This window comes from Littorina saxatilis, linkage group LG14 (assembly GCF_037325665.1).
Source record: "Littorina saxatilis isolate snail1 linkage group LG14, US_GU_Lsax_2.0, whole genome shotgun sequence".
Lineage (NCBI taxonomy): Eukaryota > Metazoa > Mollusca > Gastropoda > Littorinimorpha > Littorinidae > Littorina > Littorina saxatilis.
Window position 1 is genome coordinate 1045907 of NC_090258.1, and position 27830 is coordinate 1073736.

At 44.3% G+C, this 27830-nt stretch overlaps 1 protein-coding gene across 1 annotated transcript; it reads right to left on the reverse strand.

Moving 5' to 3' along the window:
- Nucleotides 1-374: 374 nt before the first annotated feature.
- On the reverse strand, nucleotides 375-27619 carry LOC138946629 (uncharacterized). Its single transcript, XM_070318072.1, has 4 exons — nucleotides 27498-27619; nucleotides 20959-21254; nucleotides 5633-5824; nucleotides 375-2860 (listed from the first exon to the last, which is right to left on the reverse strand). Exons 1-4 carry the CDS (start codon nucleotides 27596-27598, stop codon nucleotides 2619-2621), a joined length of 831 nt encoding a protein of 276 aa, XP_070174173.1. The 5' UTR covers nucleotides 27599-27619; the 3' UTR covers nucleotides 375-2618.
- Between the last annotated feature and the right edge of the window lie 211 nt (nucleotides 27620-27830).

Here is a 27830-nt window from a genome sequence, read left to right on the forward strand (position 1 = left end):
ATGTGGAGTTGTATGGCTGGGTGAATTGTGGGTTGCGTACGTCCGAGGGGCACATGTAGCCTGTGTGTCTGAAGTAGTGGGTATGTTTGCGTAAGGGTGTGCTGATATTGAACTTCAGTTGTTGCTTTGTAAATGTCTATGTATTAGTGTATTATGTCTTGCCACACACATGCCGAATTTCCTTGTATTGATGAGGACAATAACATTTCTTGTATCTTGTATCTTGTATCTAACAGTAACAATGGGAAATCATGTTATTCAAGAAACCCCATGAGTGTAAATAAAATTAGAAAAAATAAAAAATATACAAGAACAAGACAAAAATGCAGACTGTTTCAACTAATACATCTATAAACTCATTCCGTTGAAAAAAGTTTTATTTGAAAAGGTATGGTCTCAATGAAAGAAATTCCCGGATTATGACTATATTCATGTATACATAACATTGTGGAAAAAAGGCTACAATTAACTACATATATATAATTGTTTACTTATCAACACCAATTTAGAATTCTTTTGAAATACATGTTAGCAATTGAATTAAGCTTAGCAATACTTTTTTCATTGTTGTGAAAAATAAAAGTTGAAACTTAATCACATTAGGATTATTGCCATACTTAAATGAAATACATTTTTTCTGAGAAATTGCAATTAAACACATAATGAAATTCATCACCAACCTCGCCATTATTGCACTTTACACACACTCTTTTATTCTGTAATACATTCATAAACCTTCCTTTCTTGATAGGCAACTTGTGATTTAGCGTTCTAAAGCGCAAAAATAATAATCCCAAAATGTGTGGTAATACACTGAGCACAAAAAAATAAGGATATTTTTTCAGTGGTATACCCCAGATGTTAAACAGCATTTTTTTGGTCAGAAATATACGTGTATTTGAATATCAGTCTTTCTTCTGCTCAAAAATGTGTTTCTGGAATCTGAGCAATATTTGGGTATGACGTCGCAGGTCCGTGACCACGCCTACCCTCAAAAATGGCTTTTTTTGACGGCATGATTCACTTTCAACTGTCGAAACGTTGACTTAAACTGAATGATATTTTGCCTATTTTACACCAAAAAGTTTCTTTGGTGTCTTACCTAACAAGTCATACAAATTTTGTTCAAATCCGCCGCGCAGTCAGGCTGATCCAGCGTGTAAAAGAGAGCGACCACAATACTGAAACAAGAAGGGCAAAGCCCATACGACTCACATGCTTGACCTTGACCTTTACATGACCTTGACAGCAATGACATCATACACTAAGAACTGCTTTACACATTTTTCCCACCAAAATACATGTGACCTTGACCCAAGGTCAAGGTCATGCAACACAAAGCTGTTAATTCAAGACATAGGAAGTACAATGGTGCTTATTGGCTCTTTCTACCATGAGATATGGTCACTTTTAGTGGTTCACTACCTTATTTTGATCACATTTCATAAGGGTCAAAGTGACCTTGACCTTGATCATATGTGACCAAATGTGTCTCATGATGAAAGCATAACATGTGCCCCACATAATTTTTATGTTTGAAACAGTTATCTTCCATAGTTCAGGGTCAAGGTCACTTCAAAATATGTATACAATCCAACTTTAAAAGACCCTTGCGACCTTGACCTTGAAGCAAGGTCAACCAAACTGGTGTCCAAAGATAGGGCTTACATTGCCCTGTATAGCATACATAGCTAAGGTTGCCATTCTCGATAACTTCAGAAAAAAATGCGAAAATGTGAAAAATGGTCGTTTTTAAGACAACAATTACGGCCCGTGTGACCTTGAACTTGAAGTGAGGTCAAGTTGCCGCACATGTTTTTTGAGATCTTGTAACCATACACCATCAGGCCACATCAGGTGTTGATAGACTTAATAGTGTCCAAGAAATATCCAACGTTAAAGTTTTCCGGACGGACGGACGCCGGGACGGACGGACGGACGGACGGACGACTCGGGTGAGTACATAGACTCACTTTTGCTTCGCATGTGAGTCAAAAACGGTCAAAGGGTCATTGTTGTCGTTCTGTGAAATTTGGAGAGGCTGCTATTTGTAGGTATAGATTTATTGCATATCAACTGCAGCTACCCAGCAAAAACACCACTAAAAACATGGATTTTTGGCTGTTTTTCAGTTTTGTGGTCGCTCTCTTTTATACGCTAGATAAGCCTGACAGCGCGACGGATTTGAACGAAATGTGTTTGAACTGTTAGGTAAGACACCAAATAAACTTTCGTATATAAAAAATGTACAATATCATTCAGTTTAAGTCACTGTTTCGACGGTTGAAAGTGAATCATGCCGTCAAAAAAACCGCTATTTTTGAGGGATAGGCGTGGTCATGGACCAGTGACGTCATACCCAGATATTGCTCAGATTCCAGAAACACATATTTGAGCAGAAGAAAGACTTATCTTCAAATACACGTATATTTCTGACCGGAAAAAAAGCTGTTTAAAACACACACACACACACACACACACACACACACCCACACACACACACACACACACACACATCATAAAGAACAATAACAAGCTAAATGCTTACGGACACAAACGCACTTGCCATCCCAACCCACACACACTGCCACACAAACAATGCCTAGTTTGAAGCATGGTCAATTGGTAATTTGGTATTCACACAGGATTTGTGTCTTGTTCTCATTACAAAGATCATATTGCCAAGTGCTATAGCTTGCTTGTATGTCTATAACGAGGCAGGGTCTAGTCGGTGAGGGCAGGTCCCGTACGTTCCAGAAGTTGTCGCTGCTCCCGAGACCTGCCAGGGTTTCGCCGTTGGACCATCTATAGTCCGTACCTTCCTTCCATGCCCCCAGGTAAAAACGGTCACCCGGCCTTGCTGAGGAAGAGACCCAGAAAGGGGAACTTTGAAAAAAACAATTTGGCTACTGCCCTTTGACGCGAACACCCGCTTACTTGACAGATACCATCTTATATTTGCTGAGACGCATAAGGCAGCTGGAGTTTTCTTTATTTCAGGTCACAAACGGGGAAATCAGAGGTTAAAAAATAAAACAGCTCTAAGTTAGCATGATAGCAAAGTAAAGTGCGAAGTGCTCTAGCCACTGAGATACCTACCTGTTCACTGTTAAAGCCACTAAACTACCTACCTGTTTACTGCTCTACCCTCTGATATACCTACCTGTTTACTGCTCTACCCACTGAAATACCTACCTGTTTACTGCTCTACCCTCTGAAATACCTACCTGTTTACTGCTCTACCCACCGAAATACCTACCTGTTTACTGCTCTACCCACTGAAATACCTACCTGTTTACTGCTCTACCCTCTGAAATACCTACCTGTTTACTGCTCTACCCACCGAAATACCTACCTGTTTACTGCTCTACCCACTGAAATACCTACCTGTTTACTGCTGTACCCACCGAAATACCTACCTGTTTACAGCTCTACCCACTGAAATACCTACCTGTTTACTGCTCTACCCACTGAAATACCTACCTGTTTACTGCTCTACCCTCTGAAATACCTACCTGTTTACTGCTCTACCCACCGAAATACCTACCTGTTTACTGCTCTACCCACTGAAATACCTACCTGTTTACTGCTCTACCCACTGAAATACCTACCTGTTTACTGCTCTACCCACTGAAATACCTACCTGTTTACTGCTCTACCCACTGAAATACCTACCTGTTTACTGCTCTACCCACTGAAATACCTACCTGTTTACAGCTCTACCCACTGAAATACCTACCTGTTTACTGCTCTACCCACTGAACTACCTACCTGTTTACTGCTGTACCCACCGAAATACCTACCTGTTTACAGCTCTACCCACCGAAATACCTACCTGTTTACTGCTCTACCCACTGAAATACCTACCTGTTTACTGCTCTACCCACCGAAATACCTACCTGTTTACTGCTCTACCCACTGAAATACCTACCTGTTTACTGCTGTACCCACCGAAATACCTACCTGTTTACTGCTCTACCCACTGAAATACCTACCTGTTTACTGCTCTACCCACTGAAATACCTACCTGTTTACTGCTGTACCCACCGAAATACCTACCTGTTTACTGCTCTAACCACTGAAATACCTACCTGTTTACTGCTCTACCCACCGAAATACCTACCTGTTTACTGCTGTACCCACTGAAATACCTACCTGTTTACTGCTGTACCCACCGAAATACCTACCTGTTTACTGCTGTACCCACTGAAATACCTACCTGTTTACTGCTGTACCCACCGAAATACCTACCTGTTTACTGCTCTACCCACCGAAATACCTACCTGTTTACTGCTGTACCCACCGAAATACCTACCTGTTTACTGCTGTACCCACTGAACTACCTACCTGTTTACTGCTCTACCCACCGAAATACCTACCTGTGTACTGCTCTACCCACCGAAATACCTACCTGTTTACTGCTCTAGCCACTGAGATACCTACCTGTTTACTGCTCTACCCACCGAAATACCTACCTGTTTACTGCTCTACCCACTGAAATACCTACCTGTTTACTGCTGTACCCACCGAAATACCTACCTGTTTACTGCTCTACCCACTGAAATACCTACCTGTTTACTGCTCTACCCACTGAAATACCTACCTGTTTACTGCTGTACCCACCGAAATACCTACCTGTTTACTGCTCTAACCACTGAAATACCTACCTGTTTACTGCTCTACCCACCGAAATACCTACCTGTTTACTGCTGTACCCACTGAAATACCTACCTGTTTACTGCTGTACCCACCGAAATACCTACCTGTTTACTGCTGTACCCACTGAAATACCTACCTGTTTACTGCTGTACCCACCGAAATACCTACCTGTTTACTGCTCTACCCACCGAAATACCTACCTGTTTACTGCTGTACCCACCGAAATACCTACCTGTTTACTGCTGTACCCACTGAACTACCTACCTGTTTACTGCTCTACCCACCGAAATACCTACCTGTGTACTGCTCTACCCACCGAAATACCTACCTGTTTACTGCTCTACCCACTGAAATACCTACCTGTTTACTGCTCTACCCACCGAAATACCTACCTGTTTACTGCTCTACCCACTGAAATACCTACCTGTTTACTGCTCTACCCACCGAAATACCTACCCGTTTACTGCTCTACCCACTGAACTACCTACCTGTTTACTGCTCTACCCACCGAAATACCTACCTGTGTACTGCTCTACCCACCGAAATACCTACCTGTTTACTGCTCTACCCACTGAACTACCTACCTGTTTACTGCTCTACCCACCGAAATACCTACCTGTTTAATGCTCTAACCACTGAAATACCTACCTGTTTACAGCTCTACCCACTGAAATACCTACCTGTTTACTGCTCTATCCACTGAAATGCCTACCTCTTTACTGCTCTTGCTGCTGAACTACCAACCTGTTCGCTGCCCTAACTACTGAACTATACATACCTGTTCACTGCTCTAGCAACTAAACTACTTACCTGTTCGTTGCCCTAACTACTGAACTACATACCTGTTCTCTGCTCTAGCCACTGATCTACCTACATGTTCTCTGCTCTAGCCACTGGGGAACTACCTACCTGTTTTCTGCTCTAGCGACTGAACTACATACCTGTTCTCTGCTCTAGCCACTGAACTACCTACCGTTGTGCACTTTCAGGAGATCCACAATCCATTGACTTTTGCTGCGGTTATCCAAGCTGGCCAAACGTCCGTGATTGTCCTCGCAGAATGCCTTGCTGTTGTCGTATGTTGACGCCTGTGGCGAGAGGTCGAGAAAGAAGCACATGTTGTCCGGACGACTCAGGTAGTAACACTTCTCGATTGGACATTTGTCTGCACAATAGAACAGATATTTTCGAAAGACCTTTTCACGCGTTTTCATGCACATGTAGATGACAATCATTTTTGAGTTGGCTGTCAGACTGTACAACAAAACTTTCCTTTGGGAGGCAAAAGTCTCTTGGGCTAACCACACACACACACACACACATACACACACACACACACACACAGAGACAGACACACACACACACTGTTACATGACACTTGAGATTGCCACAAGTTCTCAAATGCCGTATAGTTGTGTTCTTTTATTCTACGTCGCCCGTCTTCGCAGCAGCAGAAAACAACTCGTCAAATTGAGTTCGAGGATTTATTTAGCATTCCATACATACAACTGCACATCTAGCAGAACTCAAAGTAGAAGCTTTTTTACATGCAAATCGCGCTGGCCTATATAGCAAATACTCAATCTCGAGAATATTCCAGACCGAACATGATACAACTACATTATACAGTGACGTTCTCTGTGACGTACATCAAAAGGTGCCGACGCACTTAATCCGAGCGAAAGCCACGAACCCAACGTGGTAAACAACTTGTTTTGACAGGACTAGAAAGTTCACCTGCATAAATATTGTGTTTACAAAATATAATATCGGTGCTTTCCCACAAAGTACAAACAAGTCAACTACATGCAACACACAAAACCGAACCAAAGTTCAGCAGCAGCAGCGTTTCCTAACATTACCCCCAACACAAGAAGAAATTTACCTAATTTCTTTCAATCATTGAAATGCTACCTGTACACATATTATGTATACATGACAGATTAAAATCCAGGTATGTACATTAGTCTGTTAAAGAATGAACACAGTTTTACTCACATACTCGGCTGAGAAAATCTGCTCCAACATTGTCTGAACCCTTAATCGATTCCACTCGCATATCAAAGTTCTGCAAGTACATCACCCACCTCATGATACGATTATTTACAAACTTTGCAGAGTTCAGGTAGGTGAGGGGTTTGTGATCAGTCTGAAGCACGAATTTCACCCCTTGGAGGTAGAGTTCAAATTTCTTGATTCCCCACACGATGGCTAAACACTCGTTCTCCATGGTCGAGTAGTTCTTCTCGGCTCCTGACAGCTTCTTGCTGGCATAGCTGACCGGAAACGGTTTACCTCCATGCTCTTGCATCAGCATGGCGCCGATCCCTTCGTCCGATGCGTCTGTACGCAAGATGAACTCTTTGGCAGTATCAGGAAGGCGTAGCACCTGGTCTCGTGACATCAGGTCGCGCACAGTCTGGTATGCCTTCTCCTGAGCTGGTCCCCAGAGTATTCGGTTGGGGCATCCTTTTCGGGTCATGTCCGACAAAGGCGCCGTTATGGCTGCGAAGTTTGGAATGAACTCTCTGTAGTACCCAGCCAATCCAAGGAAGGATCGCACCTGCTTCTTGGTTTCAGGACGTGGCGCATTGAGAATCTTGGTGACGTTTTTCAACAAAAGCCCCTTTTGACCTTCCTTCAATGAATAACCTATGAAGTCAACGTTGTCGGTCCCCAAAATGCACTTGCTGGGTATCACGGTCAGATTAGCTTTTGTCAGGCGGGAAAACAGTTCCCTCAGAGTCTCCAGATGCTCCGCAAAGGTTTCCGTGTGGACTAGCAGATCATCCCAGTAGTACACAACATTCTTCATTCCTTTGAGCATTTTTCGAATTCCCCTCTTCAGGGTAGCACCACTGTTCACCATGTCAAAAGGCATCCGCAGGCACTCATACGTTCCGTCTGGAGTTGCAAAGGCGTTCTTTGGTATGTCCTCTTCGCGCACAGGAATTTGCCAATATCCTTTGCTGAGATCGATCTTTGAGAAGATCTTACTGCCAGTTAACTGTCGGAATAGATCAGTTGCCGTCGGCATTGGTTCAGGATCAAACACGGTGATCTTATTGACTTTCCTGAAGTCAATGCATACTCTGTTTGTGCCGTCTTTCTTCTTGACAACAACAACGGGAGATGAGTAAGGGGATGATGACTCACGGATGACCCCCATCTTCAACATGTTGTCGATGTCCTTCTTCAAGGATTCCCGAGCCTGAGACGGGATAGGGTATGGTTTTGAGCGAACAGGAACGTCAGATGTGAGGTGGACTTCATGTTCGACCAAGGACGTAGAGCCTGGAAAATCACAGAACCTATGGGTGAAGTGTCCCATAAAATCATGCAGCTCCTTCTGCTGATCTTCTGTCAGGTCAGGTCCTAGCTTGACGTCATCCACTCCCTCTTTCTTGTGGAGGTCTCCCAACTCCAGTAGTTCCTCGCCGTCGAACTCGTCTAGTTCGGCTGGTTCTTCCACAATTGCTGCGACCTGTACTGCTTCCGGAGGTCTCTCCACATACAGTTTCAGGAGGTTAGCGTGGTAGATCTTGGACTTCTTGCCGACATTCACCTTGTAGTCGTTGATCCCTACCATGCCTCAACCTCGTATGGGCCTTTCCACTGCATCAGTAGTTTGTTGTGATCAGTGGGAAGCAGTATCAGCACTTTGTTACCTGGTGTAAACTTCCTGTTTACGGCTTTGCGGTCGTTGTAGTGCTTTCCGCTATCCTGAGACTTTCTCAAGTTTTTTCTAGCAATCTCGAGAGTCTCCTCCAGTTTCTCTCGCAACTCAAACACGTACTGGTAACTGTTCTTCACTTCAGGTGTGTCCACATCTTTCCTCCACAATTCCTTTAGTATTTGCATCGGGCCTCTCACGGTCCGCCCGTACATCAGCTCGAACGGGGAGAATCCAGTGGACTCTTGTGGCACCTCCCTGTATGCAAACAGCAAGGCATTGATGTAGCGATGCCACTGCCTTGGCTGCTCACTGCATAGTTTCTTAAGCGTGGACTTCAGCGTCGCATTGAATTTTTCGACCAGCCCATTGCACATCGGGTGATAGGCTGTCGTAGTCAAGTGACGAATGCTCAGCAGCCTGTTGACCTCTTCCATGCATTCAGAGACAAACTGTGTCCCCAGGTCTGTGAGGATCTCTTCAGGAACCCCAATTCTGCTGAAAATGTCCACAAGTGCCTCGGCAACAGTCTTGGTGTCAATTTTCTTCAGAGGCATGGCTTCTGGGTACCTGGTTGCATAGTCTACCAGGGTCAGTACCCAACGATGACCCTCTTCACTTGGCGGTTTGATCTCGCCGATGAGGTCAATGGCCACCCTCTTGAAAGGTCGGTCGATCAAAGGCATCTTCTGCAACGGTACTTTCGGGACCCTTCCTCGAGGTATGGTTTTCTGGCAAATATCGCACGATCGGCAGAATCGAGTCACATCTACATGCAGTCCTGGCCAGTAAAACGCAGCCTGGATTCTGTCCGATGTCTACTTGACACCCAGGTGACCTCCCATAATAGAGTCGTGGGCCACCTCCATCACCTGGCGCCTAAGTGGTTGAGGCACCAGAACGTGACGTAATGGCTTCCCGCCGTTGACTCTCGCGTGCTGGAACACTCTGTACAGGATCTTGGCCTTCACCTCAAAGTGCACAGTGCCGTCGCCCTTAGTCATCTCCTTGACAGGACGACTCCTGTACTTTGTCAAGGTCAAATCAGCTTCCTGTAGCTGAATCAGCTGATCCCTGTCCACGACAGCAGTTGCAGAACTGTTGGTGACCCTGAGTGGCGTAGTTGTTTTGTCCTTCTTCGCCTGGGCTCTGGTCGTCACAGCGCTTACAACCTGCGGCTGGTCGCGGCGATGCACAGTGGCTCTGTCATCTCGTAACAGTTCGCTGATATCTTCATTCGCGAATGGCAGTGGATCTTCCTCCTCAGCAGCAGGCTGAGCTGAGCCCATTCTCCATTCGAAATCAGGGTCATCAGGACGTCTCGCACCCTCAATGTTCCCAATTAATAGATCGTACAAGGGCTTCTTCAGGCAGACGGCCTCAACTTCTCCGGTGAAGTATGGAGTATCGATCTGGATCTTTACCACTGGTGCCTTCACGCATTTGCTGTCAGTTATGAGCGTCCACTTGAAGTCACCAGTGAACTTCTCTGTTGGCACCAGATCCTCTTTGACGATGACCCCATTGCAGCCCGAATCTCTGGGAACAGTCACTTCCTGCTTCTCAACAAATCCCTTCGACACGGGCATGTTCGACACTGACACAGCTGCGCTGGCGACAACAGAGATTGACTTGCCATTGGCGAGTAGAAGCTGGCCATCAGATATACATTCTTCCATGTCCGATGGTGTAGCCACTTGCTCGGCAGCCCTTGGAAGTATGACGCTGCTCGCACATACTTGTTGGTTCGAGCCACTCGTTTGCCTCTTGTTGTCGTAATATCTCCGTCGATGTTCTTGCGCTTTGTCATTGTCATGTCCGTTATTTTTCTTTTGGGGACAGTTGGCGACTCGGTGGCCCTTGGCCTTGCAATGGAAACACGTTATGTTCTGCCCTTCATTGGATGATGGTGCGGACTAAGTTTGTCCCTTGGCAGGTTGGTTTGCCTGGTTTCCGCTCTTCTGGAAAGGTCTCGTTGACTTTGACGTCCCCAGGGTCCTTCCATGAGCAATGAGATAACGCTCAGCAGCATCAGTAATGTCCTTCAAACCCCGCAGTTTTTGCTCTTCCAAGCGGGTCGCCAGGTCCTTCGGGCAAGCATTAAGGAATTGCTCCTTCACGATCAAGTCCCGCAGACTCTCGTATGACTGCTCTTCACCTGATAACTCCACCCACTTCTGCAGGTATGACGACAGGCGCTCCACAAACTGGCTCGGTGTCTCTCCAGACAATGGCTGGCATTTGCGGAAGCGTTGACGGTAGCCCCTTTCAGTGAAGTTGTAGCAACGCAACAGAGCTTCCTTCAGTACATCATAGTCTCTGGCGTCATCGTTTGAGAGTCTAGTGTAGACCTCAAATGCTGCCCCAGTCAAGTTTGCGCTGAATTGAATCGCCCAGTCGTCGCGCTGCCATCTAGCACTCTCAGCGAACCTCTCGAATCTTGCAAGGTAGCAGTCGATCTGGTCCTTCCCGTCAGCGAATGCTGGAAGTTTCGGTGCCCTGTGAAACATTTGCTGCTGGTTATCTCTTTGGCGTGGTGCCTCGTGCTCATTTTGAACACGCACCATTTCTGTCTGAAGCACTAAGCGCTTCATCTCCATTTCTATTTGGAGCTCTAAGCGTTTCATCTCCATTTGCCTTTCTTCACGCTGTGCTTCTCTTTCTCTTTCTTTTTCTTCACGCTCACGCTGTGCTTGTCTTTCTTCACGCTGCGTCAGCAGTCGTGTCTGGGACTCGACGAACTCCGTCAACTGCTTGCCTTTCAGTCCCAGTTCAATTCCTTTTCCCCAGAACTCAGCCATTCTGGTCTTTTCCGGTGCGTTCGTCTGCATTCTTTCACAGCCACGAACGTAGACGAATGTAGTCTTCTAAAAGAACACAGTCTCTACTGCACCTCCGATGCTTCTCTCGTTGCTGGTCACCTAGCGTAAACGCAGGCTGCCACCCTCCTCGTCTAACGTGACGGCGCACTCTGCTCACGATACGTACACGACGTACCTCAGTCGTATTTCGTAGTATTAATGCACTAGCTCCGCGACGATGTCCGACTCGTCCAAACGGCAGCTAACCTCTGTAATCCCGATACACTCCGGCGTCGCTCACCGTACCGAGCTGCGGCGATTACCAAACTCTTCACCAGTCACACCGAATCCACGGTTCCGTAGTCGCAATACTGATCCCTCAGGATACACCCGATTGATGGCTACCTCCTGTGACTTTCTTGACACTAGTCCTTGTTGCTGGAAAACCCTTGGCGTTAAACGTAGATCCTTGGCTTGGCCCCCAATTGTTGCACGACACTTGAGATTGCCACAAGTTCTCAAATGTCGTATAGTTGTGTTCTTTTATTCTACGTCGCCCGTCTTCGCAGCAACAGAAAACAACTCGTGAAATTGAGTTCGAGGATTTATTTAGCATTCCATACATACAACTGCACATCTAGCAGAACTCAAAGTAGAAGCTTTTTTACATACAAATCGCGCTGGCCTATATAGCAAATACTCAATCTCGAGAATATTCCAGACCGAACATGATACAACTACATTATCCAGTGACGTTCTCTGTGACGTACATCAAAAGGTGCCGACGTACTTAATCCGAGCGAACGCCACGAACCCAACGTGGTAAACAACTTGTTTTGACAGGACTAGAAAGTTCACCTGCATTCTCGTCCAAGCATAAATATTGTTTTTACAAAATATAATATCGGTACTTTCCCACAAAGTACAAACAAGTCAACTACATGCAACACACAAAACCGAACCAAAGTTCAGCAACAGCAGCGTTTCCTAACACACAAACACACACACACACACACACACACACACACACTCATACACGGTTTGAAGATTAGGCTGGAGGCCTAAAACCTTTAATGTTTCACTCCCTTACTCACTCTGTGGCTCACTCCCTAAGTCATTGTCGCCATTACTCACTCTGTGGCTCACTCCCTAAGTCATTGTCGCCATTACTCACTCTGTGGCTCACTCCCTCAGTCATTGTCGCCATTACTCACTCTGTGGCTCACTCCCTCAGTCATTGTCGCCATTACTCACTCTGTGGCTCACTCCCTCAGTCATTGTCGCCATTACTCACTCTGTGGCTCACTCCCTCAGTCATTGTCGCCATTACTCACTCTGTGGCTCACTCCCTAAGTCATTGTCGCCATTACTCACTCTGTGGCTCACTCCCTCAGTCATTGTCGCCATTACTCACTCTGTGGCTCACTCCCTCAGTCATTGTCGCCATTACTCACTCTGTGGCTCACTCCCTCAGTCATTGTCGCCATTACTCACACAATCTCTTGCTTATTTACGCACCTGGACAGTTATCGTGTTCCATAGTATTACCATTTCTTCCTGACATTTCTACATTTAGCACACGTATCAGAGGGCGGGGATGTAGCTCAGTCGGTAGCGCGCTGGATTTGTATCCAGTTGGCCGCTGTCAGCGTGAGTTCGTCCCCACGTTCGGCGAGAGATTTATTTCTCAGAGTCAACTTTGTGTGCAGACTCTCCTCGGTGTCCGAACACCCCCGTGTGTATACGCAAGCACAAGACCAAGTGCGCACGAAAAAGATCCTGTAATCCATGTCAGAGTTCGGTGGGTTATAGAAACACGAAAATACCCAGCATGCTTCCTCCGAAAACGGCGTATGGCTGCCTAAATGGCGGGGTAAAAAACGGTCATACACGTAAAATTCCACTCGTGCAAAAAACACGAGTGTACGTGGGAGTTTGAGCCCACGAACGCAGAAGAAGAAGAAGAAGACGCACACGTATCAGAACATAGATTGCTATGTTTTCTCAATGACAGCAATGGCAAGATTTTTCACGCAGCTTTCTTTCTTTCTTTCTTTCTTTGGTGTTTAACGTCGTTTCCAACCACAAAGGTTATATCGCGACGAGGGAAAGGGGGGAGATGGGATAGGGGAAAGGGGGGAAATGGGATAGAGCCACTTGTTAAGTGTTTCTTGTTCACAAAACCACTAATCAAAAAATTGCTCCAGGGGCCCGCAACGCAGCACAATATATGACCTTACTGGGAGAATGCAAGTTTCCAGTACAAAGGACTAAACATTTCTTACATACTGCTTGACTAAAATCTTTACAAACATTGACTATATTCTATACAAGAACCACTTAACAAGGGTAATAAGTGAAGAATTTTATGGGTGAGAAAAGGAAAGTAAAAGGACTTTGGGGAGGCAGAAATAGAGAAGAAACAAGAAAAAGATCCTAATTAGGTTCACGGCATCGAGAGTGATGCGACCTTCTCTCAGAAGTTAGTAGAGAAGGCTCCCCCATCCACCACCCGACGCGCCTCTACGCCAATTAGGGGGCGCGAGGTCACGCAGCTCAAACGACTTGAAAAGGAACCATGCAATTTGTCTAAAACTAATGTTTCACATCAGTTTACGAAACTGGCAACTCGGCAAATGACTATCAACATTTCTGGTCTCAGGTGGTTATATTTGTTTGCAAACAAACATCATGTGAAGTTCGGAGTATATGATAACCGGGCACACAGTGCAATCATTGCCTGCAGGAATGTTTGACTTTGCGTAACGCTTGCCATCCAGGAATTGGCTTTTAACCCTTACACTGGTGCAATTCTGTAACACATGTTACATAGCCACTGGTGAATTAACAGAGAGAAAAAAACAACAGTCATACAGGTTTTCGCATCCGTGGGAGGTAATCGGAACCGAGCAAACAGACTGAGCCAGTAGCGCGACATATGTCGTGACAACCAGGTGACAGTATATACGTAAAGCCACCACAAGGCTGATTCCTTAGCGCGGTGTGGTGGTTTGAGTGCCTCGATGACCCTGAGAGCTATGCCAGCGGGAGTGTAAACTCCTGGTAGGGCCACCCAAGCTGGACAGGTCAAAGGGTAGAGGTCAGACTAATTCAGCCACCTCTCCCCGAGGCTAATGGGGTATGAGAAGGATCACTCAGACAAAAAACCAAGGACGGGGGACGTTCTGCAGCCATGGACGGCAAGTCCCCTACGACAAGGAAAAGTCGGAGAAGAAACCACTGCTGAAGACGGATGCGCTGGGCCACAGTGCGCGTAACGACAGTGCAACGCATTTCACTCCCATGATGGACAACGACGATTCAACACGTGATGGTGCTCTACCTGTGGAGTCCCCCCGGGCTGGTAGATTGCCGGGCCCTATGCCTCAAAGGGGCCCAACCCAAGCTACCGGAGGTCACCCCGTCCCGCCTCGAGGAGCCAGCCTACGGAGGCGGAGGGTAAATGCTACTGGCCAAAGAAGAACAACAAGCGCGCAGGAGACTCCTCGACCGCTGAGCATTCTTCAATGGAATGCGGAAGGAGTGTACAACAAAAAGCTTCCTCTCACTGAAAGACTGTATGCTGACAATATTGATGTAGCCTGTATCCAAGAAACGCACCTGAATCCGAACCACCGGTTCACCATCAGATGATCCTAAACCTGCAGACAGGACAGAGAAGGAAGACACAAAGGAGGAGTGCTGATGCTCATCAAGAACAGTAGACCAGCACAAGAAATCAAAGTGGACACAAATCAGCAAGCTGAAGTCCAAGGAGTCAAAATCACAGTGGACAGCTCTTTCATTACCATCTACAACCTGTACTGCCCCCCAGACAAAGAACTTTCCTTGCAGTATCTGGAAAATCTACCAGCCGAGAACTGTTTGGTGGTTGGCGATTTCAACAGCCACTCAACTTGTTGGGGCTACGAGGACAGGAAGTGGAGGACTGGCAGATCGACGCTCAAATGATACTGCTGAACGATCCAGAAAACCCATCCACCTTCTTCTCACGTAGGTGGCTGTCGACTTCCATCCCAGACCTTGCCTTTGCAACTGATGACTTCTCCAAGAAAACCACAAGAGGGATACTTAGCCAGTTAGGAGGCAGCGACCACCGGCCAGTGAAGCTGGCCATCAACTTGCAGTACAGGCCACAGAACAGTACAACGTTTCCAAGATGGAACTACAAGAAGGCAGACTGGAACATATTTGCGAGCCTCACAGACCTCTACACCAAGGGCCTGAAGACAGACGACCTTCAGGGTCAAGGTCAAATAACTAAACCTAGCAATGACATCATACACTAAGAACTGCTTTACACATTTGTCCTACCAAAATACATGTGACCTTGACCCAAGGTCAAGGTCATCCAAGGTCATGCAACACAAAGCTGTTAATTCAAGACATAGGAAGTACAATGGTGCTTATTGGCTCTTTCTACCATGAGATATGGTCACTTTTAGTGGTTCACTACCTTATTTTGGTCACATTTCATAAGGGTCAAAGTGACCTTGACCTTGATCATATGTGACCAAATGTGTCTCATGATGAAAGCATAACATGTGCCCCACATAATGTTTAAGTTTGAAACAGTTATCTTCCATAGTTCAGGGTCAAGGTCACTTCAAAATATGTATACAATCCAACTTTGAAGAGCTCCTGTGACCTTGACCTTGAAGCAAGGTAAACCAAACTGGTATCAAAAGATGGGGCTTACTTTGCCCTATATATCATATATAGGTGACCTATTCAATCTTAAAAACTTCAGAGAAAATGTGAAAAATGTGAAAAATAGCTGTTTTTTAGACAACATTTATGGCCCCTGCGACCTTGACCTTGAAGCAAGGTCAAGATGCTATGTATGTTTTTTGGGGCCTTGTCATCATACACCATCTTGCCAAATTTGGTACTGATAGACTGAATAGTGTCCAAGAAATATCCAACGTTAAAGTTTTCCGGACGGACGGCCGGCCGGACGGACGGACGTCCGGACGGACGGACGGTCGGACGGACGGACGTCCGGACGGACGGACGGTCGGACGGACGACTCGGGTGAGTACATAGACTCACTTTTGCTTCGCATGTGAGTCAAAAAGCGACAGTGCTAGGATTTTTCAAATAACATTTTAACTTCTTTCGAAGGATCTCATGATCCACTAGGTCAAAAGCTTTTTTTAGGTCCAAGAAAACATCCCCAAAAATGTCTAACCTATTAATAGGATAAGGATAAGGATAAGATTTTATATAGTCCATGAGGGTAACCTCACAGAAATTCGGGCTGCTTTCTCCCTGGGGAAAGCGAGCTGCCATACAGTATACGGCGCTACCCATTTTTTTTCCCCTGCATGCGTGTATTCATGTTTCCAAGCCCTGAGACTTAATGCCGTGTGCATGTGAGATGGATTTTTTTTTTTACACTTTATTCCAAGTCACACGGGTATTTGATGGACATTTTTATCTATTTCTATACAATTTTGCCAGGAAAGACCCTTTTGTCAATCGTGGGATCTTTAACGTGCACACCGAAATGGATGAGTACCATGAATCAGTTAATCTGGCAAGGCAGTATTACATGAGTGTTGAGAGCGAAAACCAGACTGAAGTTGATGCAAAAGGTTGTGGTCCTCCAAATAAGTAACCAGATGTTTCTGAACATGCCTTTCAAGAGGCTTAGATAATACAGAAAACAAAGATATAGGTCTAAAATCATTTAAGTCTTGAGAACCTTTTTTCTTTGGCAAAGGTATGACTTTCGCTTTTTTAAATTCTTTTGGAAAAAAATGTTGTTGAATACATAAATTGTAAACATAAGTCAGCGACTCTACTACAAGGAGTAGACAATTTTAATAATTTATTACTTATTTCATCAAGTCCGGAAGATTTTTTATTTTCTTACCGTGCTATGTACTGGCCAACTTCATGGATGGCCATTATCGGAATAACAAACTCATCCGTATTTCTTATGTCATCACAGAACATCTGCAAGCGTTTACAACAGGAATGTGGTTCTGTACCTGGAGATTTTGAGTGAGAATCTACCAGTGATTCAGCAACAGACAAAAAATAATCGTTAAAATCGTTGGCCTTTATATTCTGAGGAATACTTTTTTGTTCGTTGAAGAGTTGCCTTTTAAAAACGTGTTCAGGGCTGTTATGTATGAGTGACGTCGAAAGTACACGCCGACTTCAGCGAAGTCATGACTTGAAAGTCGCCACCTACCGCAGGCGCTCAGTCGGTATGCACGGGTGACGACCAGACCGCCGACTTTCAAGTTGCCGTGTAAAGCAAGGTCACCAGTCAATCTATTTTTATAACGAGGAATTCCTTCCTTTGCGCATGCGCTAGGGTCATTCGATAACATCCTCCCGCTTCCTCGCACGGGGAGTTCGACTATTCAGAGACGGAGAGCAGTGAAATATGGGTCAGTGCTACTTTGCGCTGAAACGAATCAAAGATGTCTTCGCTAATCTTATCGGTGTTGGTTCTAAAATAATATGATAAGGGAAGTGAATCTCGCAAAAAAAATATCTTTTTAGTCCAGCACTTCCAACTATTGGGTTCTGTCTAAAAACGATTACGGCGCAAAATTCGTCGACTTTGATGGCGGAAAACCATGAAAATGGCCATTCTGTTCACTGAAGTCGGCGTGTAAACCATTTAGACGACCTCCGGAGCACGTCTAAATTTAGTCGCCAGTTTCGGCGGTACAAGCGTGTAGTCGCCACCCGTGCATACCGTGTACCTCGCGGTTGGCGGCACTCGCTGTTTGCACGCCGCCTAAACGTTTAGACGTCACTCATACATAACACCCCAGGGCGCGCCAGATTTTTGAAACATCTTTGCTGTTTCCCACAAGTTTATTAAAATTTGATCGCTTCGCGTTTCTCACAAGATTCTTTACTCTGTTACGCGCTATTTTATAATCTTCAAATAATTTGTTTGTCTTTGCTTCGATGTCATCAATGGTTAACCAGGGAGGAAGTTTAGGATGTCTTACTCGTTTCCGCCTCACAGGTGCATGTCGATTTACCACATCGATAAAGACGGAATACCAGGCTTCAAGTGCTTCGTTAGGATAGGTAAAATTAAGAACATAAGCAAAAGGTGTACAATTCAAATCATTAAAGAAGAGACCTTGATTAAGAGAGAGAGAGAGAGAGAGAGAGAGAGAGAGAGAGAGAGAGAGAGAGAGAGAGAGAGACAGACAGACAGACAGACAGACAGACAGAGAGAGAGAGAGAGAGAGACAGACAGACAGACAAACAGACAGACAGACAGACAGACAGACAGACAGAAAGTCAGAGAGAGGTCGAAAACCGTCCTTAAGGGCTTCAGAGAAGAATGACATCTACACTGTTCGACGTTAGTTAGTTAGTTGGTTAAATGTTGCTTTTTGAGTCCAGCGGACCATATAGGCCAAATCAGGACCCCAACGTGCCATAACGGCATTGTTAGAACTCAGATAATACATGTATGCATATGTAAACATATCTGACTGTCTTGGATACAAAATTTATTGATCTTTGTTTGTAATAAAATACCAAACGTGTTCCGTTCTAGCTGTCACAATACAATAACCGGTCTCATCTTAAGGGCAGGTGGGCCAGTGCAAAATTGACCAAATCGTTCAAAACACTGTTTTGGGTATTTTAGCAGATTATGTTTCCATAACATACCTATCATCCATGTGTGTCGGTGTTTTTGTCAAAAGTGTCCTATTTATCTGTCAATAAAGACAAAATGTGAACATGTGTGGCATTGATTGTCTTCTGTAGTCGATATTCCCCCGCCAAAAAATGTCTCATTTCAAAGGCTAGTTACGGCTTTGTCCTCAGCAAAACAGTGCATTCACGACATACGAAACTGCGCAGCAGCTCTTGACCTATAACATGACATCAGTGTTTTGATGAATGTTCCATTCACTCAGCCACTTGTCCGTTGCAAAGGCAGCAATCGTAATCGAACGGAAATGTCCTTATTTGGAAGGTACTCGACATCCATTGGTTCGTGTCATAAACCGAAATCGGGAACCAGTTTACTTTGTGAGTGCGCATGCTCAGTTTACGAATTTTGCATACGGAAACTACCGAAGAGACTCTCGGCCATGACGGGAACACCCGAAGTTCACTCGATTTTACAACATCCTGGTTACACATCAAACGATCGGTGACAACCGAAAGCGAATTTTTCCTTGAGAAACAACCTTTGATACGATAACAATGGCTCGAAATAAGAAAGAGGACAACGTCTTTATTAGTTCGGTTAGCAACAACAAGTAGTTCCGCTGGCACTAGGCCAAAGTTTGGATTCTGTCGGTGTTTCCAATACAGAGGAAAGCTTTGATCTCCACGCAGATCCACAGGTCGCCATTTCCGAACACGCCATGCAGCAGACTTTTTACGTCTCGGCACTGGCTTGCTTTGCGCTGAATTTGAGTCAGTTTCTGTGCAGTATCTCCTCGACAAGCAAGTTGAGCATTTGCTACGCAAAAAAACAAAAACAGGAGAAAGTATCCAACATCAGTCAGATTATCGGTAATGTTTGCTGGGCCTGCCATTTCACGAACGAAACTGGATCAGCAACTGTGTGTATCAATCTGCGCTTTCGTAAATTCCGTCACTGTCTTGACGAACTGTGTCATTTTCTTCACCGCGATACACAGTTCATTGCGAAGAGCTTCCTCAGTAAATCGTTCAGATTCCACGTACGATTTGTTGTCAAAAAACAACTCAAACGAAAGTTTCAAACTCATCATCCTCCATCTTGCTTGTCGAAGCACCAAAGTACTGTATCGATGTAAAAACAAAAGCAGAAAACTTCGAGGAAACCAACAAATCGACGAGATAACGGAAGGAAATAAGTCTCGTTCTGGCTCAAGTAAGTTACCGTTAAAAATACCGTTATTCTCGCATGCAAATACAAACGAGAATCGGGTCATTGATACACGTTTAGCGCTGGGGCAGTATCCCCATGCTGGTTGACAGAGGGAAAGAAAGGATGGACGCATACATTCTCTGCTGGCGTGCTAAAGGCTAAGTAGTTTGCAATTCAAATAAACTAAGCTGTTCATTCATAACACAGTTTTGTCCTTGTGTGTCTGTTTTAATAGTGTTTCTGTGGTGTTCACTCTTCAATGTCGTTTTTCTCAGTTCAGCCATTTTGCCTACGGTTACGTCTTGGGTTACGCGATTTCTCTGGCTGTAATTTAGCTAGAGCAATATTTTCTTTTGTAGTTTGTGCAGAATATAACATTCTGGGGGATTACGAAGGGATTTTGCTGAAATTTTATTATAGTCATATCCAGATTATTTCAAAAAATAATTTCGCAAGCGTTACCCTAAAGTTTGACAGTTGTAACAAAGAAGTGTTCCTAACTCCAAATATAAATATAATAAACAAGATCTGCTTCGTAATCCCCTAGAGCATACCCAGAAGGATAAAATAAAACAATAATTAGAAGTGTGACAATCACATCTGATGAAAATCCGTGTATCTCCTGTACTCCACTTTTGTCTGTATTTTGACTGTTTTTGTCGCGTAAAACAAAAACCAGCAACCGAAAATACAAAAAGTGACTATTCTTTGTCATCATTTGTTCATTTCTTTCATAAAATAACATTCAGACACAATAAAACATTGAAAATTAAAAAAAGGTAGTGCACTGGCCCACCTCCCCTTAAACATCTGCCTACTTTTTTATGACGCGAAGTATAGTACGTGTGCGGGTGACGCCATTGCTACGCGTACATGTACACGTCTTGACTACACGTAGCACTTCTTGAACTCTGCACTGAAGGGGAGGAAGAGAAAGCTGGACCTACCTGACGCAACGCGGTAGTAGTCAACCCCCATTTGCGGACGGAGGAACTTTCTGTCGACGTAGATCGTTCTGAACAGAAGGCAGTGCTTGTTTTGACTGCGGTAAAAGAACGAAGAACACCAGGGCTTTGTCGAACACAGACCAGCGCAGGTCATCAGTGTGACGTACTTCTCTAGGTCAGACTTATTGACGGGGTCAGGCCAGTAGTTTCTGAAGTAAAGGTCCGGGCCCCAGTTGACTGGAGCCGGTTGGCTGTAGCAAACTTCCACAAACAGGCTGGTCATCAACAGCAGGAATCTGTCAACAACGTTACGCGTTTGGTTTATGTATGTTTTGTTCACTTTTTGCTATAAATTATAATTGTTGCCAACACACACACACACACACACACACACACACACATACCTAAAGTGTGGATGGTTACCTAAGAGGCGGCACTGGGTGTAGTGCCTTTCTAGTGCACTTGCACTACAACAGCACTGGGTGCAGTACTCGCTCCGGCATCAAAGAATTTTGCACTAAAAAATGCACAAAATTTGACCTATTTCGTCGCCTATAGAGGACGGAAAGAATGTCATTTTGAACATTGTTATGACATTCTTTCCGTCAAAAAAGTCAATTTAACGGTGTTAAATGAAGCGACCATCCACACAATTAGGTTGCCATCCAGAGTTTAGGTTGCCATCCACGTGTGGATGGTTGCCTTATGGTGATTTAGGCAACCAAACCTGTGGAAACATGGGTACACACACACACACACACACACACACACACACACACACATACACACACAACAGGGCCGGACTACCGGGGAGGGGGGGGGGGGTTATGGGGATTACGCCCCCCCCCCCCCCCTAGCCTAAACATGTGCCTCACTTATTTAAAACATTTTTGGCTCACGTAAGTGTAGCCTATGCGATGCTAAACTTTGTCTGTCTGTGCGTGTGTATGCAATACAATACAATACAATACAATACAATAACTTTATTAATCTCTAAAAGAGAAATTGCATTGCTGAGCGTTTGTGTCCGTAATAATAACATACATAAAACATTCAAAATAAACATTTGTTCTTTGTCCTGAGAAAATACAGCACATTGGTTATCACATAAGAAAGTATATTAAAAATAAATTAACATGCATTCACCATCAACAATGCACAAACGAAAGTCAGCACCTTGCCGGTTATCACATATTGTCTAAGAGAGTAGAATAAGAGTATATAATCATGCAAAACAAAATCAACAATACTGAAACAATACAGAACACTGACCCCGTGCATCAGAGCGACAACACCAGCATCTACCGCCCCACCTGAGAATTGAAGATGTGAATTGCAGATGGAATGAACGAATTTCTGTAGCGTGTGGATCTTGCGGTTGGTTGTCTGAATCTGTTGCTCCTGTCTGTCCGTCTACTGTCAAATTCCGGTCTGAGTGGGTGCGAGTCGTCAGTCAAAATCTTCTGTACCTTGTCAGTCAGTCGTCGTTCATGTGTTGATGTGAAATTGTCCTGCTTCCTCCCAACCACCCCACTTGCTTTCCTGATGAATTTATCTAATCTATCCCTGTCTTGCTTGTTGATGTTGCCACCCCAACACACGGAGCCAAAGTACAACACACTATTGCACGTTGAAGTGTAAAACATCTGAAGGATTTCTTGTCTGATGTTAAAAGACCTGAGTTTTCTCAAAAAGTACAGGCGAGAGTGGAGTTTCTTCACAAGGGCATCAGAGTTTGGTTTCCATGTCAACTTATTGTCTATAATCACCCCCAAATACTTATACTGCTCTACCTTCTCTACGACCTCCCCCTTGATCACTATCTCCCTGTGTACATGTTCCCCCCTCCTGTTGTCCATTATCATTTCCTTTGTCTTCCCCACATTAAGCTCTAAATAGTTGTTTTCACACCACCCCACAAACCTATCTACCTCCTGCCTGTAGTCAGAGTCGTGGTCATCAGTCAGCAGTCCGGTCAGTCCAGTGTCGTCAGCAAACTTGGTTATGGGGGGCAGGAGTCACTAGAACTTCTAAAATCTGCTGTGTAGAGAGAAAAAAGAAAAGGTGAGAGTACTGTGCCTTGTGGTGCCCCTGTGTTTGTGCAGATTGTGTCTGAAACTGATTGCCCCCCCACCCTAACATACTGTGGCCTGTTTGTCAGGTAGTCCATAACCCAGAGGATGGTGGCTGCTGGGACATTCATGCTAAATAGCTTCTCCGCCATTAAATGAGGCTGTATAGTATTAAAAGCGCTGGAAAAATCAAAGAACATCAAGCGAATATAAGAGCCAGGCTTTTCTAAATGAGAGTAGATCTTGTTTAAAACATTCAACACAGCATCATCAACACTCCTGTTTTTCCTGTATGCAAACTGACATGGATCAATAAAATCTTTCACACAATCACTCAGTTTGAACAAAACAACTCTCTCAAAGACTTTCATACAAACAGAAGTAAGTGCCACAGGTCTCAGGTCATTCATGGTTATCACAGTCTTTTTCTTTGGCGTATGTGTGTGAGTGTGTGTGCGTGTGTGTGATAGAAACTTTAACATTTGACTAAACACCGAAATGCTAATTTTACCTGGTTATTATCCAAGCAACAGCTTCAAAATATTGAAGCAATGATCAACATTTCGTCAGCACGTATGTAGTGTGTATCCAAAGAAAACGGGTGTTGGGGGGGGGGGGGGTGTAAAAACAGGTGACTAGTTTGTGTCGTGTGTGGTATGTAGACCAGGTCATGGGTCAAGGTTAGGTCAGATCGCGTGAAGGATGATGGTATAGATATAGTTATCACCGAGCTGCAGTTCGCCGATTCGGAGAAGACGATTTCACATTGTTCGGTTTCGTAGCTCCAGAAAAATAGATAAAGAAGATACCAAAGAAGATTTCCTACAGGTTAATCTGCACAGCGTGTTTCCAGTGTCTGCGCGAGGAAGCGCTGTCGAAAGCGCGGTGTCGATCTGGCCATCTGGCAGTTGTGTCCCCCGTAAGTAGGCTACAGACAGACAGATCTAGATCTAGTAGTAGTAGTATGTAGGGGCGGCTATATTTGTTAGCCGAAGGCCGCGAGGCCTTATTGGTGCCCCTTCTTTGTCAGATACTTTGCATGCCTAAATCCATTCTTTCAATACTTTCAATCAAAGTCATAAAAAAGGTTAAGAAATTTTGGAGAATTGTCCAAGAAGTTTTTGAAGGCGTCTACTGTGGGTGCGAATTTTATGTTAGTGGGTAGTGCATTCCAATTGTTAGCAACTCTATGAGAAAACGAAAACTTGCGCTTGTTAGTCTTACAGTGTTGAACAAAGATTTTTCCCTGGCTGTTTCTGGTGTTGTCTGTCTGCTTGAATGTGAATATTTTGTGCATGTCAATATCATCCACCCCATTTATAATTCTATATGTTTGTATTAGGTCACCCCTTGTCCTCCTTCCCTTCAGAGAGTGGAGGTCTAAGTATTTGAGTCTGTCCGCGTAAGACTTATCACGGCACTCCTTTAGAATTTTGGTTGCTCGACGCTGCACCCTCTCAATTGTCTGAGACTGTCTCTTGAGGAATGGACTCCACACCACATTTGCATATTCCACCAGTGGTCTCACAAAGGCTTTGTATAGCTTTAAGAAGGTGTCCTTGTCAAGAAATGAGAACGCTCGTTTGATAATGCCAATCCTCTGATTAGCTTTTGACACAACTCCTCGAATATGCGGGTCGAATGACAAATTGCTGTCGAAAACAACACCGATGTCCTTTTCTTCATCACATTCATTTATTTTTTCAATAGCATCATTGACAGTCATCACGTAGTCATATTTGGGATTCTTTTTACCAGAATGCAGAACATTGCACTTTGAAACATTAAAAAATAATTTCCATTTATTTGTCCAATTTGTAAGTGTATGTCTTTTTGCATGACTGAACTGTTTGTTGCTTTATTGTATAGCTTTGTATCATCCGCAAATATCTTGACTATACCACTAACCACATCTGGCAAATCATTTATAAACACTGTAAATAGAACCGGCCCCAAAACGCTGCCCTGTGGAATTCCGCTGAGAACTGCTGCTTGGCTCGACGTTGCCTGTCCAACTCGTACCCTCTGGGACCGGCCACTCAAGAATGACCGAATCCAGGAAAGGACGCTGGAACTAAACCCATACGAAGCAAGCTTTAGGAGTAATCTCTCATGCGGCACAGTATCGAAAGCCTTCTTAAAGTCACAGTAAATAATATCTATGGCTTCACCTTCATCAACAAATTTTGTGAGGTCTTCCATGACCTCTATGAGTTGAGTGACACAGGAACGTCTTTTTCTAAAACCATGCTGACAGTCAGCATATAAATTATTGTCTGTGAGATAAGACACTATAGAATCCCGAACAAGAGACTCCAATACCTTGCATGTTACACAGGTTAAGCTTACTGGTCTGTAGTTACCTGGTTCTGACTTAGTACCCTTTTTGAAAATAGCGGTTACCTCCGCTGTTTTCCAATCACCTGGTAGATTTCCAGTTTCCAAAGATTTGTTGAACAGCAAGCATAATGGAATAGATAGTTCATCACACAACTCCTTAAGTACCTTTGATGGGATTAGATCAGGCCCTTGGGCTTTATTTTCATCCAACTTTTTCAGTTTATTTTTAACTGCTAAGGGTGTCACTCTCAACTCAGATAAGGATGCTCCATCTGAGTAGCAGCCTTCCGTCATAGTCGGGATGTCTGACACGTCCTCGCGTGTAAAAACGCTAGAAAAATACTCATTTAAGGTTTCTGCCTTACCCATATCGTCAACCACAAAGGAACCATCCACCTTTTTCAAAGTGCTTATACCTGTAGAAGTCTTCATTCTCTCCTGGACGTACTTCCAAAACATCTTAGGGTTTATCTTCCCTTCTTTTGCAATCTGTTTTTCGTATTCTTTACGGGATTTTTTCAGGTCTTTGTACAAGTATTTCTTATCTTAATGTATCTTAGGTAGTCATGTCCGGACTTTGTACATAAATATCTCTTATAAGCGCTATGCTTTTTCTTTATCTGCCTCATGGCTTTATTATCCATCCACTTAGGTTTCATATTTTTTTTATGTGTTTTCTTTACCTTGGGAATACACTTTTCCATACCATCATGTAGCACGGTCTTTATGCAGCTCCAGGCCTCCTCCACGTCGAGTTCGGCTAGATTTGACCAGTCATGCTCCTTAACTATACTTCTAAACTTACTGTAGTCACCTTTCTTAAGGTTATAGTTATATTTCGCCTCCTGTTTTTCTTTTTGTTGCGCAATGTACAACTGAAAACTTAAAACATCATGGTCACTCTTGGCCACAGGGTCAAGGTGATCAACATCAGAAATTAAATCTTGTTCATTAACTAGAACCCAATCGTCCAAGGTCGGCCTCTGGCCCACTCTCCGTCTGGTAGGTTCCTGAACCTTCTGAATCAAGAAAGAGTCAAGAATATGCTCTATTATGTTGTTGTTCTTTTCACCTGTCCACACCCCAGGTGTCTCGCACTCTTGGACCGTGTCATCTATGCTTACTGTGTGTGTGTGTATGTGTGACGGAGTGATTGAGTTTGTGTTACTGTTTGTCGATTTCTTACGTGAGCCTTGAAGGCTTCGCCTCTTGTTTATTATACGTTATTTGCGTTTTTGACCAAAATATGACATTTTACGCAAATAACATTCATGTATCGATCGAATTCCTTTCAGGTACTATGACTTTGTTGTTGTTTTGACGATTGAACGAGCACACACACATGCAATCAAACACATAAGCTTCATATTTGGGTGTTTCAGGTTGACCGAAACTTCAAAGGAACTACAAAACACACGTCATGTACTGACTTTGTTGTTGTTTTGACATTGAACAGCACACACACATGCAATCAAACACATGACGTGTGTCCAGGGCCGGACTACCGGGGGGGGGGGGGGTATGGGGGTTGCGCACCCCCCCCCCCCCCCCTAGCCTAAACATGTACCTCACTTATTTAAAACATCCGACCATTGTCCTATCTCAGAATATGATCTACCCATCAGCTTCACCGCCTTCAGGGGGCTTCGTTCAGGGGGGTACATACCCCTGGACCACCACTGGCACCCCCCCTCCTCTTTGCCTAGTCCGGCCCTGCACACACACACACAGACACACACACACACACACACACACACACACACACACACACACACACACACACACACACACACCATAAAGAACAATTACGAGCTAAATGCTTACGGACACGTTACGCTTTGACGGATGGCCCTACCTCTACCCAGTCGTTAATATATGTGTGAAATACAATGGGCAGTGAACAGATAGAGCGCGACACGTTTGAAATGTTGAACATGTCAGTTTGAACGGACACTATCATTCCATGGAACTTTGTCTACACATAATTTTGGTTCATGTTTCGATATTTGTGTTCGAATACCAATGTTTTACCATTTCCCCAAATCACTTGAATGGGCATAATTATAATATTGCCTTATCAATGAAACCTCTCTTACTCTGCATCGCGGGAAAAATAAGAATACTTACAGGACAGCCATGACTGAGTTTGTCAAAGAAACAAAGAAAGTTTCCGTTGCGACGATAGCTAACACTGGCTCCTGCAAGGTACCTACACCAGATCCAGACATAACACGTCTTTGTCCATAATGACGTCGTCCCCTATCATGTTGATGACGTCGGATTATTTTATTGTGAAAGCAATGACGGAGGTCTCGGTCAATCTAACCTTCGGTATCTCACATTTTGAAGCAAAAGTTGTTCTTTCGGCTTGCAATTTCTTTTTTCGATTTGACTGGAGATATAAAAAAACTAAAACATTTCTGTACCCATTTTTGAAGCTCAATTAGAAGCATAAAACAC

Excerpts from the sequence above, each read along its gene's own strand:
- LOC138946629 (XM_070318072.1), bottom strand. The coding sequence starts at position 27,598 with ATGTCTGGATCTGGTGTAGGTACCTTGCAGGAGCCAGTGTTAGCTATC. Across the intron at positions 21,255-27,497 it reads AACTCAGTCATGGCTGTCCT|ATTCCTGCTGTTGATGACCA; the intron begins GTAAGTATTCTT and ends CGTTGTTGACAG. Across the intron at positions 2,861-5,632 it reads TCTCCTGAAAGTGCACAACG|CAAGGCCGGGTGACCGTTTT; the intron begins GTAGGTAGTTCA and ends TCTCTTCCTCAG.